This window comes from Alternaria metachromatica (assembly GCF_023757995.1).
Source record: "Alternaria metachromatica strain BMP 0045 chromosome Unknown scaffold_5, whole genome shotgun sequence".
Taxonomy (NCBI): Eukaryota; Fungi; Ascomycota; class Dothideomycetes; order Pleosporales; family Pleosporaceae; genus Alternaria; species Alternaria metachromatica.
This window is the reverse complement of record NW_026055496.1, coordinates 1729999-1742587: the sequence shown is the minus strand read 5'-3', so window position 1 is coordinate 1742587 and position 12589 is coordinate 1729999. Positions and strand designations below refer to the sequence as shown.

The window sequence follows — 12589 nt, the reverse complement described above, 5'->3', positions numbered from 1 at the left end:
GATAGGTCAGGGGTAAATGGTCCGTTGATGTGTGGTTCAAGTTCTGAGAGGTTGATCTCAATAACTTTGTCGTAAGCGGCGTCAGGGTCAGGTCGTAGCAGATTCTGCTGCATTGGTGATCCGGCGATCTTTGCGGCGGCTTCAGCGATCGGTCCGCGGTGTGTGGCTTGGAGGTAAGGGATATGCGCAGGAGAGAAGGGGAAGAGTGAGGTAGTTGCGCCGACTTCAGCACCCATGTTGCTACATTGTATTAGTATTTATCCAAGAGTCGAACCATGTAAGGATCTTACCAGATAGTCGCCATGCCTGTGCAGCTCAAAGATTGTACACCAGGTCCGAAGTACTCAATGATGAAGCCAGTGCCACCCTGCACATGCGTTAGCCGGAAAGTACTTGGCCATGTTCAAAATGACATACCCGGACGGTCAGCTCGCCAGCCAGTTTCAGGATCACATCCTTTGGCGAGGCCCATCCGCTGAGTTCTCCGGTAAGCTTCACACCCAAGATCTTGGGTGCCTTCAGCTCCCATGGCGCATCCACCAGAGCATCCACTGCGTCGGCACCACCAACACCAATTGTAATCGATCCCAGACCTCCAGCATTCGGTGAGTGACTGTCCGTGCCCAAGATCATGAGCCCAGGAGCACTGTAGTTTTCCAGGACAGACTGATGGATGATGCCAGCGCCGGGTGGCCAGAACTCAATACCGTACTTCTTTGCTGCCGACTCGAGGAAATCGAAGACCTCTTTGTTACCCGCTATCGATTGTGGAAGGTCGGTGTCGGCGCCCTTCTCTCCTACGATCATATGATCACAGTGTATACTAGCAGGCACAGCCGTACTCGGCAACCCACAACTCATAAACTGCAACAGCGCCATCTGCGCACTCGCATCCTGCATGGCCACGCGATCCGGCTTCAACTTGAGGTTCGCCTGGCCCCGGATATCCCTTCCTCCATTGGTATTGCTCAACAGCGACTCCTCGGGGCTCTCAAGATGCGAATAGAGGATCTTCTCTGCCAAAGTCAATTGGCGAGAGGAACCGAGTACGCGCCGGACTTCTTCGAGCCGCGAGAGCAGTTTGGCGTACGGTGGGGTGCGCGAGCCGAGGTCGACGTTGCGCGCCGACGGCGGCGAGTGCGATGTGGCTAGGCATCTGAGCGGTTGGCTGAGGGAGGAGAGATGGGGCTGGAGAGGTAATGTCAGCGGTTTTGTGTCACTTGGAGGTGTAGTAGAGAAGCGCGATGACGATGACTATTGCGGAAGTCGCATGAGGTTTGGAGAGATGTTGAGCGGCCAATGGTATGTGTAGACTCACCCTGCAGCTGGCTGCTTGACCAGCACGAAGTATTTGCGACCGCATCTTTTCGTAGGTTGTCCGTGGCGGCGACGCGGTGCGAGCACGTCAAAAATGGTGCCTTCAGAATATACCGAGCCGACTGCGGAGATGCACGCGAGTCATATGTACCGCGGAGAAGGAAACCCTCTGACCCAATCACAGCACGCGTCAAAGTAATCTGAGAGATGACGCGATGGGCGATGTACCATTCTTAAATTTAAGCTATAGCAATGGCACTGGTATCCTAACTAAAGTGACAACTCCAGATTGGCAGACTATTACCGTGCCCGAGACGATGCTCCGTACCTGTAACTAAACGTGCCGAAGCGTAGAGAAACCCTCGAACCAATCCACCACACCCGCCGTCAGTCAATATGCAAAGGCAAATCGGACTAGTTTCGATCAATCAAGTCAAGTTGAAAGGCTGTCGTAAGCGCGAAATCATAGTCGTTGCTTCGGACTTACAAACCGGGAGGTGGAGGGACGGCGCCATAGTTGGAAGGCGATGCAGCCGGTGGAGGCGGCGGTGGAGCAGCGTAGCCGGATGGCTCTGAAGGCGGCGGCGGCGGTGGTGCAGCCGCGCCAGCACCGGGAGCAGGCGACTGCGTCTGGCCATAACCGTTCTGAGCATAGTATGCGGCATACTGCTGTTGCTGAAGTGCGAGGTACGCTGCATATCCACCGTAGGCCGCGTAAGGATCAGCCTCTGGGTTCTGCTGGTAGTAGGCAATCCATGCTTGTGCTGCATTCGCATCGTAGGCTTGGTTGTTAGCATCAGCAGTCGGCGTCGCAGCAGCAGGAGACATGATTGTGTCCTGGCCGCCGTAACCGTTCTGACCCTGAGCGCCGTAGCCACCGTAGCCGCCGCCTCCTCCGTTTCCTCCACCGTATCCGTAGCTCTGGCTGCGACCATCACGGTCACCGCGATCTCCACGGTCGCCACGATCGCCGTATCCCGGTCGTCCACCGCCATAGCCATCTCGGTCGCCGTAACGGTTCGGTGGAGGGCGTTCCTTGTAAGCGTGGTAATCCGACTTTACCTTGTCGAGGAGCTCGTCGCAGAGTTGCTTGGCTTGGGCTACGCCCTCGGGACGGGGTCCACTACAATCTGTCAGTAATTGGAGGGTACGAATGGCGGGGTATACGAACGCGATGTGGAGGTACATGGGCTCGTCGCTCTCTTGTCCGCTGTTTGGCTCCATGAAGCCGGAACCGCGGCCTTTGATCTGGACTTTGCAGCCTGTCTCCTGTTGGATGAACTTGACGTTGTCGCCACCGCGACCGACAACCTGTGCGCGCAAGTTAAAGCCGCTGATAGGCTCGAGACCTACGGAAATCTTCTCTTCGGGCCACTTGCGCTGGGAAGAGTTAGCAAAGTGTTGGATGACAGACAGGGCGACATACTCTGCCAAATTCGTCGCGCTCAAAGTTCTCTGGCTCTCTACGGCGGAAACGACGTTCGTCTACAAGGTTAGGAAGGTCCTCCTTCATCATCTCTTCGATCATCTCGACAGCCTTGTCCAGGCCTTCTTTGGAGGTGCTAGTGATGCGGAGGTACAGCGGCGGGTTCTGTTCCCATTAGCCTTGTCGACGAGACCCTGTGTGTTCACCTACAGTAGCAGTAGCCATGTTCTTGTCAGGGTAGTATTCTCCGCGAGTAGTGACATCTTGCATGTATAAGCAGGTATTCTAAAGGTTAATGGTTGTAATCGGGGATGCGTACCGGCGCCAGTCTCGTCTTTGATCTAGATGGCACATGGAGGTTAGCATTTGATAAATGGGGTGGGGTGCTAGATCAAGTAAGCTCTGACTCTCAAAGAGAGATGCGCAAACAGAGACCAACTCCAGCCCCGCAGCACACGCACCAGGTGCAGCGCAGCAGAGCATGGAGAAGGCATGATCCTACATGATCAGTGGACAGCAAAAACAGTTATTTACCCTCTTTTGTGTAGCTCCTTTAGTCAGTGTGTAGCGATTACGGAGATCATTGATCTCAATGTCTTTGATGTAGTCACCATCCTGCTGGTACGTCTCGTTGTTTATGGCCGCGGCGGAGTTTGAGGCGGGCGACTTGGCGACTGGAGGAGTAGCGGCCTGGGTTGTTAGTTTTGTCATGCTTGGAAAGAATGGATGAACTTACAGAGCGAATCGGTGGCACGTCGACATGCTGGATGCCCTTCTTCGCCTGAATCTGCGCGTTGATCCTCGCAGCCGCCGCCGCTGCCTTTGCTGCCGCCTCGTTCTTGAAGTTGGACGATGCGGGGCTGTCTGTGCCTTCACGGGCGATAGGGCTACGGGCGCGATGCGACTCGGATTCCCTCCGCGACGGCGACCTGGAGCGACGATCTGAGTCGAAGCGCGAGCGGACAGGGCGCTCAGCATCGTCGCTGTCAAAGCGCGATCGGGGGCGGCGTTCCTCAGACATGATGCGGGTGGCCGTAGCGATAGTTGTCGTGTTGCGGGTGAGGCTCGGGTTGGTTGGTGTTTGTCGATGAATCTTAGGCGCTGGCAGGAGCGACTCGCTTATTAGCGTGCCGCGGCTGAACCTGCCTGTTCGTGGCCTGGTGGCTCCTCCGACAATCGGCCGGGGATTCTATTTCACTTTCTGGGGCAGTTTGACGTGAAGCCCATCCACATCCGCAGTCACTCCCCGCCTACTCGCCTTCACCGCGCCCACTGCCCGCCATGGCTTCCCGGAGAGCAATGCTGCCGCTGCGCAGTCTGCTCAACAGGCAATGCGCCGCCTCCCTCCGCCAGCAGCAAAGAGCGTCCAGCTCCTCGTCGACTCAGGCGCTGGCTTACAAGGCCCTTCACCGTCGCATCGCGCCCCTCCCCACCGAAGACCGTCCTCCGGCGTGGTCGGCGCCCGCTGCCGTCAGCAACATTCTCTACGAAACGCCGCTCCCATCCCAAGCTCCGCCCAAGAGCCACATCCTCAACTGTTTGGTACAGAACGAGCCCGGTGTGCTGTCCCGCGTATCCGGTATCCTGGCTGCCCGCGGCTTCAACATCGACAGTTTGGTCGTCTGCAACACCGAGGTGGACGATCTCTCCCGCATGACAATTGTGCTGCAAGGACAGGATGGTGTCATAGAACAAGCCCGCCGCCAGCTCGAGGACCTGGTCCCAGTATGGGCTGTGCTTGACTACACCCAGTCGCCCCTCGTCCAGCGCGAATTGCTCCTCGCCAAGGTCTCGATTCTTGGTCCAGAGTACTTTGAAGAGCTGCTTGCGCACCACCGAGAAATGGCTCAGACCCCGGAGATGGAGGAGCAATACGAACCAGACATGACGGATGAGGAGCGCAACGCAATGGCACAGGAGGCTGCTCGCGAGTCGTTGCGGAAAGACTACCACCCGACCAACCTGCCTGTCAGCCAGGCGCTCCGACACAAGCACGAACATCTTCGCGCGATTACCTTCATGACTCATCAATTCGGTGGAAAGGTGCTCGACATTAGCACAAACAACTGCATAGTAGAGGTTTCCGCGAAGCCTACCAGGATTGACTCCTTCATGAAGCTGATTGCTCCATTCGGTATCCTGGAGTCCGCAAGAACTGGTAAGCACCGTGGCATGTCCAGGCATGGTCGAGTTGCTAACCACACACAGGCCTCATGGCTCTACCGCGCTCCCCGCTACACAACAGTGCCGACGTGGAGGAAATGGAGGCGCAGGATGTTGTCGACAACAGTCTGCTCCCTCCAGGTTAAACGTCTTGAAATGCGGGCGGTACCAAGTTTGTTCAGTGTCAACATATGCGGGCGTTTAATCTACGTGTATAGTATGGCGTTCAATCAAGGCAGAAGACGACATTCCAAGTCGGAGCGCTTCATTCATTTGAGACCAAACACCCTCTTCTTCGACACAACGTGAGACGTACTACGCGTGATGTATACATGTCATGCACGGCCTACCCCAGGTCCTGCCCCACAACAGAATCTAGTCGTTCGAGTATGTTACAGCGTATGACAGGTGAACAGGTACCGCTGCGGGGCCCGTGGAAGCCTCGTACGAGCGAGCAACCGGTCGGATGAAGCTAGCGACGTCTAACACCTACCGTAATACACGTTGCCCAGCCGGCTCATAAGGTAGAGAACTTCGGACCGGAGCATTGAAAATTCGGACCGACCCCATCAACTACTAGTATACTGCCAAAAGTCCATGTACCTCCATCTGCAACAACATCCACAATCTTTTCTTGAAGCCTGCATTCAACTCGTGAGAACCTCTCATTAACAGCATAATGTCGCAAATCCCCGTTCCCGCTGGTCTCATAGAAGACACGCTAGACCACACGATCGAAATTCTCGCCAAGCAATTCGAACCCGACGCTTTCCAGCGTTATATTCTGCTGGATGAAATGCAGGGTTCTGGAAAGACAGATATTGGAGAGGAGATGAACAAGGAGGTTTTTGCGTTTATCGTGCCGGATTTTATCAAGGCTGGAGCGAGGTGTATGACGGTTCCTGGGAGTGGGGTGGCTAGTGTTTGGTAAGTACATGATATATCATCATGAGAGATTTCTCTTTCAAGAAATGGAGGAGTTGAAAGAGAAAAAGGTTTTAGGAGTAGATGTTGGAACACACTAACGATGTGTTATACAGGACACTAGAAGAAGTAACAGAAAACTACACCGAAGAACCACACAACCCACCCGCCGTAACAGAACTAAACTCCCTCGCTCATCACGTCCGGAAACGCTTCATCCCTTCCCAAGCAACTCACATGCTACATCTAGTCCTTTTAGCAAACGACCGCGCTCACCCTTCTACTTCAAACCCGGCTAAAGTCAGTGATCTCATTCGCCCTGTTCTTGAGATGGCGAGGGAGAAGGGGTGGCCTGTGGTTTTGGAATCTACGTCACCGAGGAGTAGAGATGTGTATACGCACTTGGGGTTTCAGTTGTTGGAGGAGATTGTTGTGGGGAAGGGGAAGGTTGATGGGGAGGGGAGGGGACGAGAGGGGGGTGAAGGTGTGAAGCTTTGGGCGATGATGAAGTGCTGAGATTCTTCAGTGTGCATGTAGTTCCACGAAGTGCGCTGGAATGATACTGTGCGAATATCGCTTACTGTTTGGAAACAGCTCACGTGTTCTGACAAGTACGTAGGGACCGTTGCACCAAGGATTTTCTCCGACGCAATGAGCCATTGCGTTCACGTCTGTTGATGCATAGACTATTATATCATCATTGGCAGCTTCAGCGATCGCCAAGTTGTCTACCTGTGATCCATCATCAAGGCCAATCGTACATGTAACCGATATCTAAGCAACTCGTCCTTCACATGAAGCAACAAGAAGCAAGCAAGCAAGCAAGCAAGCGAAGCGCCCCACAAACCCCAATTCTGAGTCGATTTCAACCCCTACCACCGGCAGTATAACACCTCGAATCCTCACAATTACTCGAACCGACATGCCACATCCAAGCCCTGGAAACCACACCGATCACCCACGTGGGCAACACACGCGTCGCAAGTGGCAGACAGGTTCCAAACGTCTGGGTCTGGATCATGCAAGCGCGATGTCATATACGGCGTTCTAGCGATCCTACATATGCAGCACCCCTGCTCGTCATAGCGGAGCCGGTATAGGCAGGTGAGCACGCGACCTTTCAAGACGCAGGACTAACAGCATGGAATGGAGACGCGCAGACGTGCATGCAGATGTTGATACAAGCATCGCCAATGTGGCGGACAAGTGCCGTAGCTCCGTGGAACTCGGGTATGCATATCGATCCTTTGAGAGAATATGGATTGGTTTGGCGGATTTCTTTGCAGAAACCTCCTCTCGGTGGTCAAATTCGTGTACTTGGATATGTGGGATTGCCACTCGTTTCCTTCAGTACTTGTGATTTGAAAAAAGGTAGACTTAGTGGCGAAACTAACGGCTGCCTTCATCCTTCGTTCTCGTATATCAAGTTCACAATGTTTGGTCTGACTCACTTCGTCTCCATCGTCTAGCACGACGAGAGTCGTGTAGCTCCTCGGAGGCGCTCAATTCAGCCAGCACTACCGCGGCTCCACGGGATGGGCATGATGAAGCTCCACTTCGGCAATGGGTCCAGGTCCCTGCGACGGGTGGCCGGCGGCCGCAAGTACTATCGTGTGGGGACGGTTGATGAGTATTCATCGCTGTTGTCTCTCATTGACCAGATAGATGCGGGGACATGTTGTTATCGTACTGAAGAGAAGGTTGTGTGCAAGGAATAATCATGCGACAAATTTCTTCCGCGGCTCCAATTATGTAGAGATGTCTTGTGTGGTGTAGAGAACATCCCTGGTTCGTCTCGCAACAGGCAAGTGGAGGTTCGTTAAGCTGCACGTCTATCCTTGTCTAGATGCAAGCTTTTCTTCTCCAATTTTCTCCAGATACTTGCATTGGCCAATCGCGTTGGTGTAGTGACATTCTGTCGTCTTTCCTGGCAATGCCTCCTGCTGCTTGACGATCTAGATTAACTGTGATGGCAGCCACAGCTGAGGCTTCGTCTCGATGTTCAACGTGCCGGCATTGCGCGGTACATGCCGATTGCCGCCTTGAACTGTGGATCGTGATGCTTCTCTGCAACACGGCAGACGGCTAATGTCGTTTGCTCAATTCGAATCGATTATGGCGTGCGGGAAGCAACAAGCTCTCTAACGGAGACATCAACCTTGAAGATGCTAGGTTATCAGTAGTGGTTGGTCACACGTTGAGGCTGTACTGTAGACACTCTGGGCTGACCCTTGAAGAATGATAAGCTTACCTCACCAACCGAGGTTCAACACCAGGGAACACGTTCAGCAGTTCCCTCGCCGTCATACGATAACCTTGAGTGTTGAGTGGAGATGATATCCCGGCTGCATGGGATGTGGGCCCTTGCGCACGTACAAGGATGCCTGCGTAGCACCGGAGAAGGGTTCCAAGGTTCCATCATAGCGTGGATCGAAGCTATCGAGGAACACCTGCGCTCGATCGATAAGTACATACACCCTTCACAGCGCCATGTTGCTCTGGCACTTTCTCTCTAGGTTTCCGCACTCGTCTCACATTTAAAATTCACATACTCGGCTAGCAGCGCGTCATAAGCCGGATATCTTGGCATGACGACGGCGGAGGTGTTATCTTGATTCACCCAGTTGAAACCAACGGTACGTAGTCCGGCTGGCGCCCTGTCTCGGCGGTTCAACGGTCCAACGGCTCAATTGCTGTCTGACTGTGTGAACGTGCAACGCTCGCACGTATATTGCACGACCGTGCAATCATGAACCCTCGAGGGCTTATCTGACCGTGCCAGTTTATCGCTTTCATAATTCATAACAAACCCACACGACGCAACCAATTGGGCCTATTTCCACCACCCCACTTATCAATTTGTTGGAATGAAGTACGGCGACACTCTCAGACAGAGGTCCATACCAGAATGGGGCCATTGTGAGTACCACGCCCGCACGCTACCGCGCGACACGGAGAGCGTTCCGCTGACAGACGCGCCTACAGATAATATCGACTACGACTATCTCAAAGACCTTATCAAGCACCAGACGACGCCCGGCACGAACAAGGCCGTATCCATCCCAGGCCAGGGCGAGAGCACCGAGCGCGCATTCGGCGACACCTTCTTCAATGTTTTGGCACAACAACATGACCGCATCAATCTCTTCGTGCGCAGCAAGAGCGGCGAGATCGAACGGAGGCTGGAGCATATCAGCAAGACGCTAGACCAGCTGCGCGCGCGACGCAATCCGGCGAGTGGGCGTCTCCCCGCGCGGATCGTGGAGAGATATGCGAAGATAGACGCAGACGTCGCAAGGTACGCGGGATGCGCCGGAACACGCGTAGAGAGAACGCCCGCTGACACAACCGCAGGACCGGCGAGGAGATCAGGTCGCTCTCCCGCTTCCAAGTCACGCAACGGACGGGCTTCATCAAGATCCTCAAGAAGTACAAGCGCTGGACAAAGGACAGGGAACTCAGTCATGTGTTTAAGCAGGAGATCAGTAGCCGGCCGGATAGCCTGTTCCAGCTGGATCTGGGCTATCTCCTGGACCAATACATCGATGTGCTCGACGCGCTCCGCTCCGCTTTTGATGCCGATGGCACGTCTACGTCGCATGCCGAGAACACCAACGGCCAGTCGTCCGCGGCACACATATCTAGAAGCATTGAGAAGGGCGGGGATCTCGACTTTGACTTGGTGATGAACACGGTGCCTCTGGGGTCCAAGGGCAACAAGGCAACGTATTGGATACATCCAGACCATATCGTCGAGGCACAGGTCCTGTTGCTCCAACATACCCGCTTGTACGTCAGCAAGGCCAGACGGCACGCATCGGGCAAAGGAACGCCTCTCCGCCGCCATTCCTCCACAACCAACCTCGACCCGTACCTTGGCAGCGAAGACACCACTGGGGTAGTTGTCTTGGACCATCCCGAAGCTTTCGCGTTCAAGCAAAACGCAAGTACGATTGGAGCGACGGAAGAACTACAGGGAAGCATCGGCATAAAGGCCGCTGGTCAAGTGCGGTGTTGCGCATCTGGCGAAGCCGCGGTTGTTGTATGCACAGAGGCGGATGCGCAGGGGCAGTCACCGGTAGCCGTCAAGACAGCCAAGATGGAGCGCAAGCGTCTGCAAAGCTTTCTCGACACTTCCGTAAAGGAGGACAACATGAAGCATTCTGAGAACGGATCGGCCAAAGACGATGCACCGGCGGTTCGACAGTGGCTTGCTGAGCACCAATCTACCAAGCCTATCGCTGGTGCGGTTTCCAAACGCACACGATTCACTGGACTCCACAACAACTCAACGGGAGGCATATGGGCGACACTGGATAAAGACATCTGTCTGAAAGATACACTGTACAAAGATTTAGCAGATGACGACTGGACTTCAGCTGCTCGAGCAGAATCAGCAAAGAAGTTCCCTCATGCTGTTCTAGAGATTCGGCGTGAAGGCAACCAAGCAATGGCGCTCATCCAGACCCTTGACCGCAGTCATTTGGTACGTCGATATCCAAGGTTACACACAATCAGTATACTAACAATTGCAGGTTGAACGCGTTCGAGGTTTCTCATTAGAAGCACATGCTGTCTGGACTTGCTGCAAACCCAGCGCCATGTCCGCCCCCTTCTGGATCTCCCTCCTCGAGAAGGATATCCGGAAACTGCCAGAGCCGGTGAAGAAGCGGAGTCGCAGAGGCCGGGAGAGCGCAACTGGCTCACAAGTTGGACTATCGCCTCCAGCAACTTCGACATCCAACACCTCATACGATGGACAATCCAGCCCACTGGCTTCTCGTTATGAGGAGTCCTCTGCGACTTCAGTGCACGAGTTTGTCGATCCGCCACCACTACAAGCTTTCCGGAAGAAGAGCCGGAAGCCCTACTCTGACTATCCTCCACCAATGAGCCGGACCGAGCCAGAGCCGGAAGTGCAGCAGAGATACTGGAACGAGTACGACCACCCCGAAGACGAGGAGACTGGCTACTACATCTACGTCGACCCTGACGCGCCCATCAAATACCCCGGCCAAGATTTCGTCGAAGCACTAGCAAGAAAGACAAAGAAGCTCTTTGGCAGGAACGACAAGGCTGATGAGGCATCACTCTCCGCTGCCGAAGACTCAGATGACGATACGATCGACTCATCCCCCATACTACACGCCGCAAACTACGGAACAACAGACACCCACGGGCAGTCATCGAACCGCGATGGCTACTTCAGCACACTCTTCCGCTCCCTCCGCGACCCACGCCACGATGCCGACCTCTTCAATGAGCGTCGCGCACTGCTCGGCCAGGTCGAAACGCATCAACACAAGATTGAAATGACTAAACTGCGCTTCTACTCTACCGCACTGGGTGCAGCCGTTGTCATGGACCTCATCTTGGGTCTCATGACGATGACGAGTCGCAAGAAGGAAAGGGGCGTTGTTGATGCGGCTGTCCTGTTAGGCACTATTAGTACACTGGTGCTCTGCGTTGTCGCTGTTATCAGCATGCGGACAAGGCAGGAGCGTCTGGGTGCGGTGCATCAGGGTGCTGTGCTGAGTATTGCTGCTGCGGTTGTGGCGTTGGATGTTTTATTGTTGTTGTGGGTGTTGAGGATATGATGGGATGGGGTGGAGTAATGGTTTTGAAGGGTCTTTGCATGTGTGGTGTTGTGTTTGGGTAGCTAGGCGTTTGGGTGTTTGAGAAGTCTACCGCTGTGCTATGGGCAGGGAAGTGTACATGATGGAGCTGCTGGCGCTTATCCATTTGTACGTAGGTTCGGAATATACCCTGTTGTTACACATTGGTGTTGCTGTGCTGTGGTATAGTGATGTGTTTCGTTCTGATATGCGGGCTCGAGCTCCAGTACCATCACACTGCGCGCTGGTTCTTGCAACCAGCATCCGCAAACTTCTTCGCGTAGGCGTACGGTCTATCGTAGGTGTAGGCGTTACCTCGGATGGTGCCCAGGTGGATTGGGGTGATCACGACCCTCGCTAATCGATAAGCTGGCTCTAGACGACAACGCCCGGCATGCCCAACATGGTCTACCGTTTCCAACGGCCCACAGCACGCCCAACTCTCGCATAATCAGTCCCCCATCCCCGCGCCAGGTCATTGGATGGATTATTCGGAATTCCAACCTGCGTATTCCGCCGGAGGTAATACACACGGCCTCTCCAAGCGGAATCCGCCATGGCAGTGAGACGATGCTGCCCGAATAGAATGCTCCTGATGAGCCGGTTCTCCTTCGGTCACTCTTCCTTGATGATTGTCGAGCGGCCTTCGGGGTATCACAGATCGCTCCAGGGATCATGCGGACGTTGGGTATGGATCTCGACCAGGCGGTCACCTTTCGAGAAGCGCACTCTCCACGTCAACGATCTGGCACCTTATAAAAGCTCATGGATGATTTCGGAACTTAGGAGGAATTCTCTGATACCAATCTTGCGTTAGAAGACTTGGAGCAGCGTTTCAGACGACCGTCATTATTTGATGGAAATGCGTCGCGAGTCTACCTGAAGCGGATAGCACCGCGACACAGGACACACCGACAAGTTTATAGGGCTGTCATACCTCGTGTAGCCATACCTGAGTGTACGGTGAAAGGGGTGAGGCGTCCAAGAGAAGACGGGATCGTCGCCAACATGCTCAACAAAAGTCAATGCTTCCGACACATGTCAAGCTTGTCCCCACATAGCATGAGATCATCATGAGGCTCTGCTCTTGGCAAACCGGGGGCTGGGGCGTTGGGGGTGTGCCGCACCCGCCGAATCTGTGATG

The 12589-nt window shown here is 54.4% G+C and overlaps 5 protein-coding genes across 5 annotated transcripts; 3 read left to right on the top strand and 2 right to left on the bottom strand.

Annotated features, from left to right (window-relative positions):
- Window positions 1-378: 378 nt before the first annotated feature.
- On the bottom strand, window positions 379-1363 carry J4E83_003522 (uncharacterized protein; the record flags this gene model as incomplete). The annotated part of the gene is made up of 3 exons (XM_049330458.1): window positions 379-1188; window positions 1319-1325; window positions 1359-1363. The coding sequence occupies 3 exons, from the start codon at window positions 1361-1363 to the stop codon at window positions 379-381; spliced, it is 822 nt and encodes a 273-aa protein (XP_049190954.1).
- A 437-nt stretch (window positions 1364-1800) lies between these two features.
- Window positions 1801-3505, bottom strand: J4E83_003521 (uncharacterized protein; the record flags this gene model as incomplete). The annotated part of the gene is made up of 3 exons (XM_049330457.1): window positions 1801-2697; window positions 2744-2879; window positions 3498-3505. 3 exons carry the CDS (start codon window positions 3503-3505, stop codon window positions 1801-1803), a joined length of 1041 nt encoding a protein of 346 aa, XP_049190953.1.
- Window positions 3506-4024: 519 nt separating this feature from the next.
- On the top strand, window positions 4025-5052 carry ILV6 (acetolactate synthase, regulatory subunit; the record flags this gene model as incomplete). The annotated part of the gene is made up of 2 exons (XM_049330456.1): window positions 4025-4901; window positions 4952-5052. 2 exons carry the CDS (start codon window positions 4025-4027, stop codon window positions 5050-5052), a joined length of 978 nt encoding a protein of 325 aa, XP_049190952.1.
- A 533-nt stretch (window positions 5053-5585) lies between these two features.
- Window positions 5586-6346, top strand: J4E83_003519 (uncharacterized protein; the record flags this gene model as incomplete). Its single annotated transcript, XM_049330455.1, has 2 exons — window positions 5586-5833; window positions 5947-6346. The coding sequence occupies 2 exons, from the start codon at window positions 5586-5588 to the stop codon at window positions 6344-6346; spliced, it is 648 nt and encodes a 215-aa protein (XP_049190951.1).
- A 2351-nt stretch (window positions 6347-8697) lies between these two features.
- J4E83_003518 (uncharacterized protein) lies at window positions 8698-11427 on the top strand (the record flags this gene model as incomplete). The annotated part of the gene is made up of 3 exons (XM_049330454.1): window positions 8698-9128; window positions 9185-10316; window positions 10366-11427. 3 exons carry the CDS (start codon window positions 8698-8700, stop codon window positions 11425-11427), a joined length of 2625 nt encoding a protein of 874 aa, XP_049190950.1.
- Between the last annotated feature and the right edge of the window lie 1162 nt (window positions 11428-12589).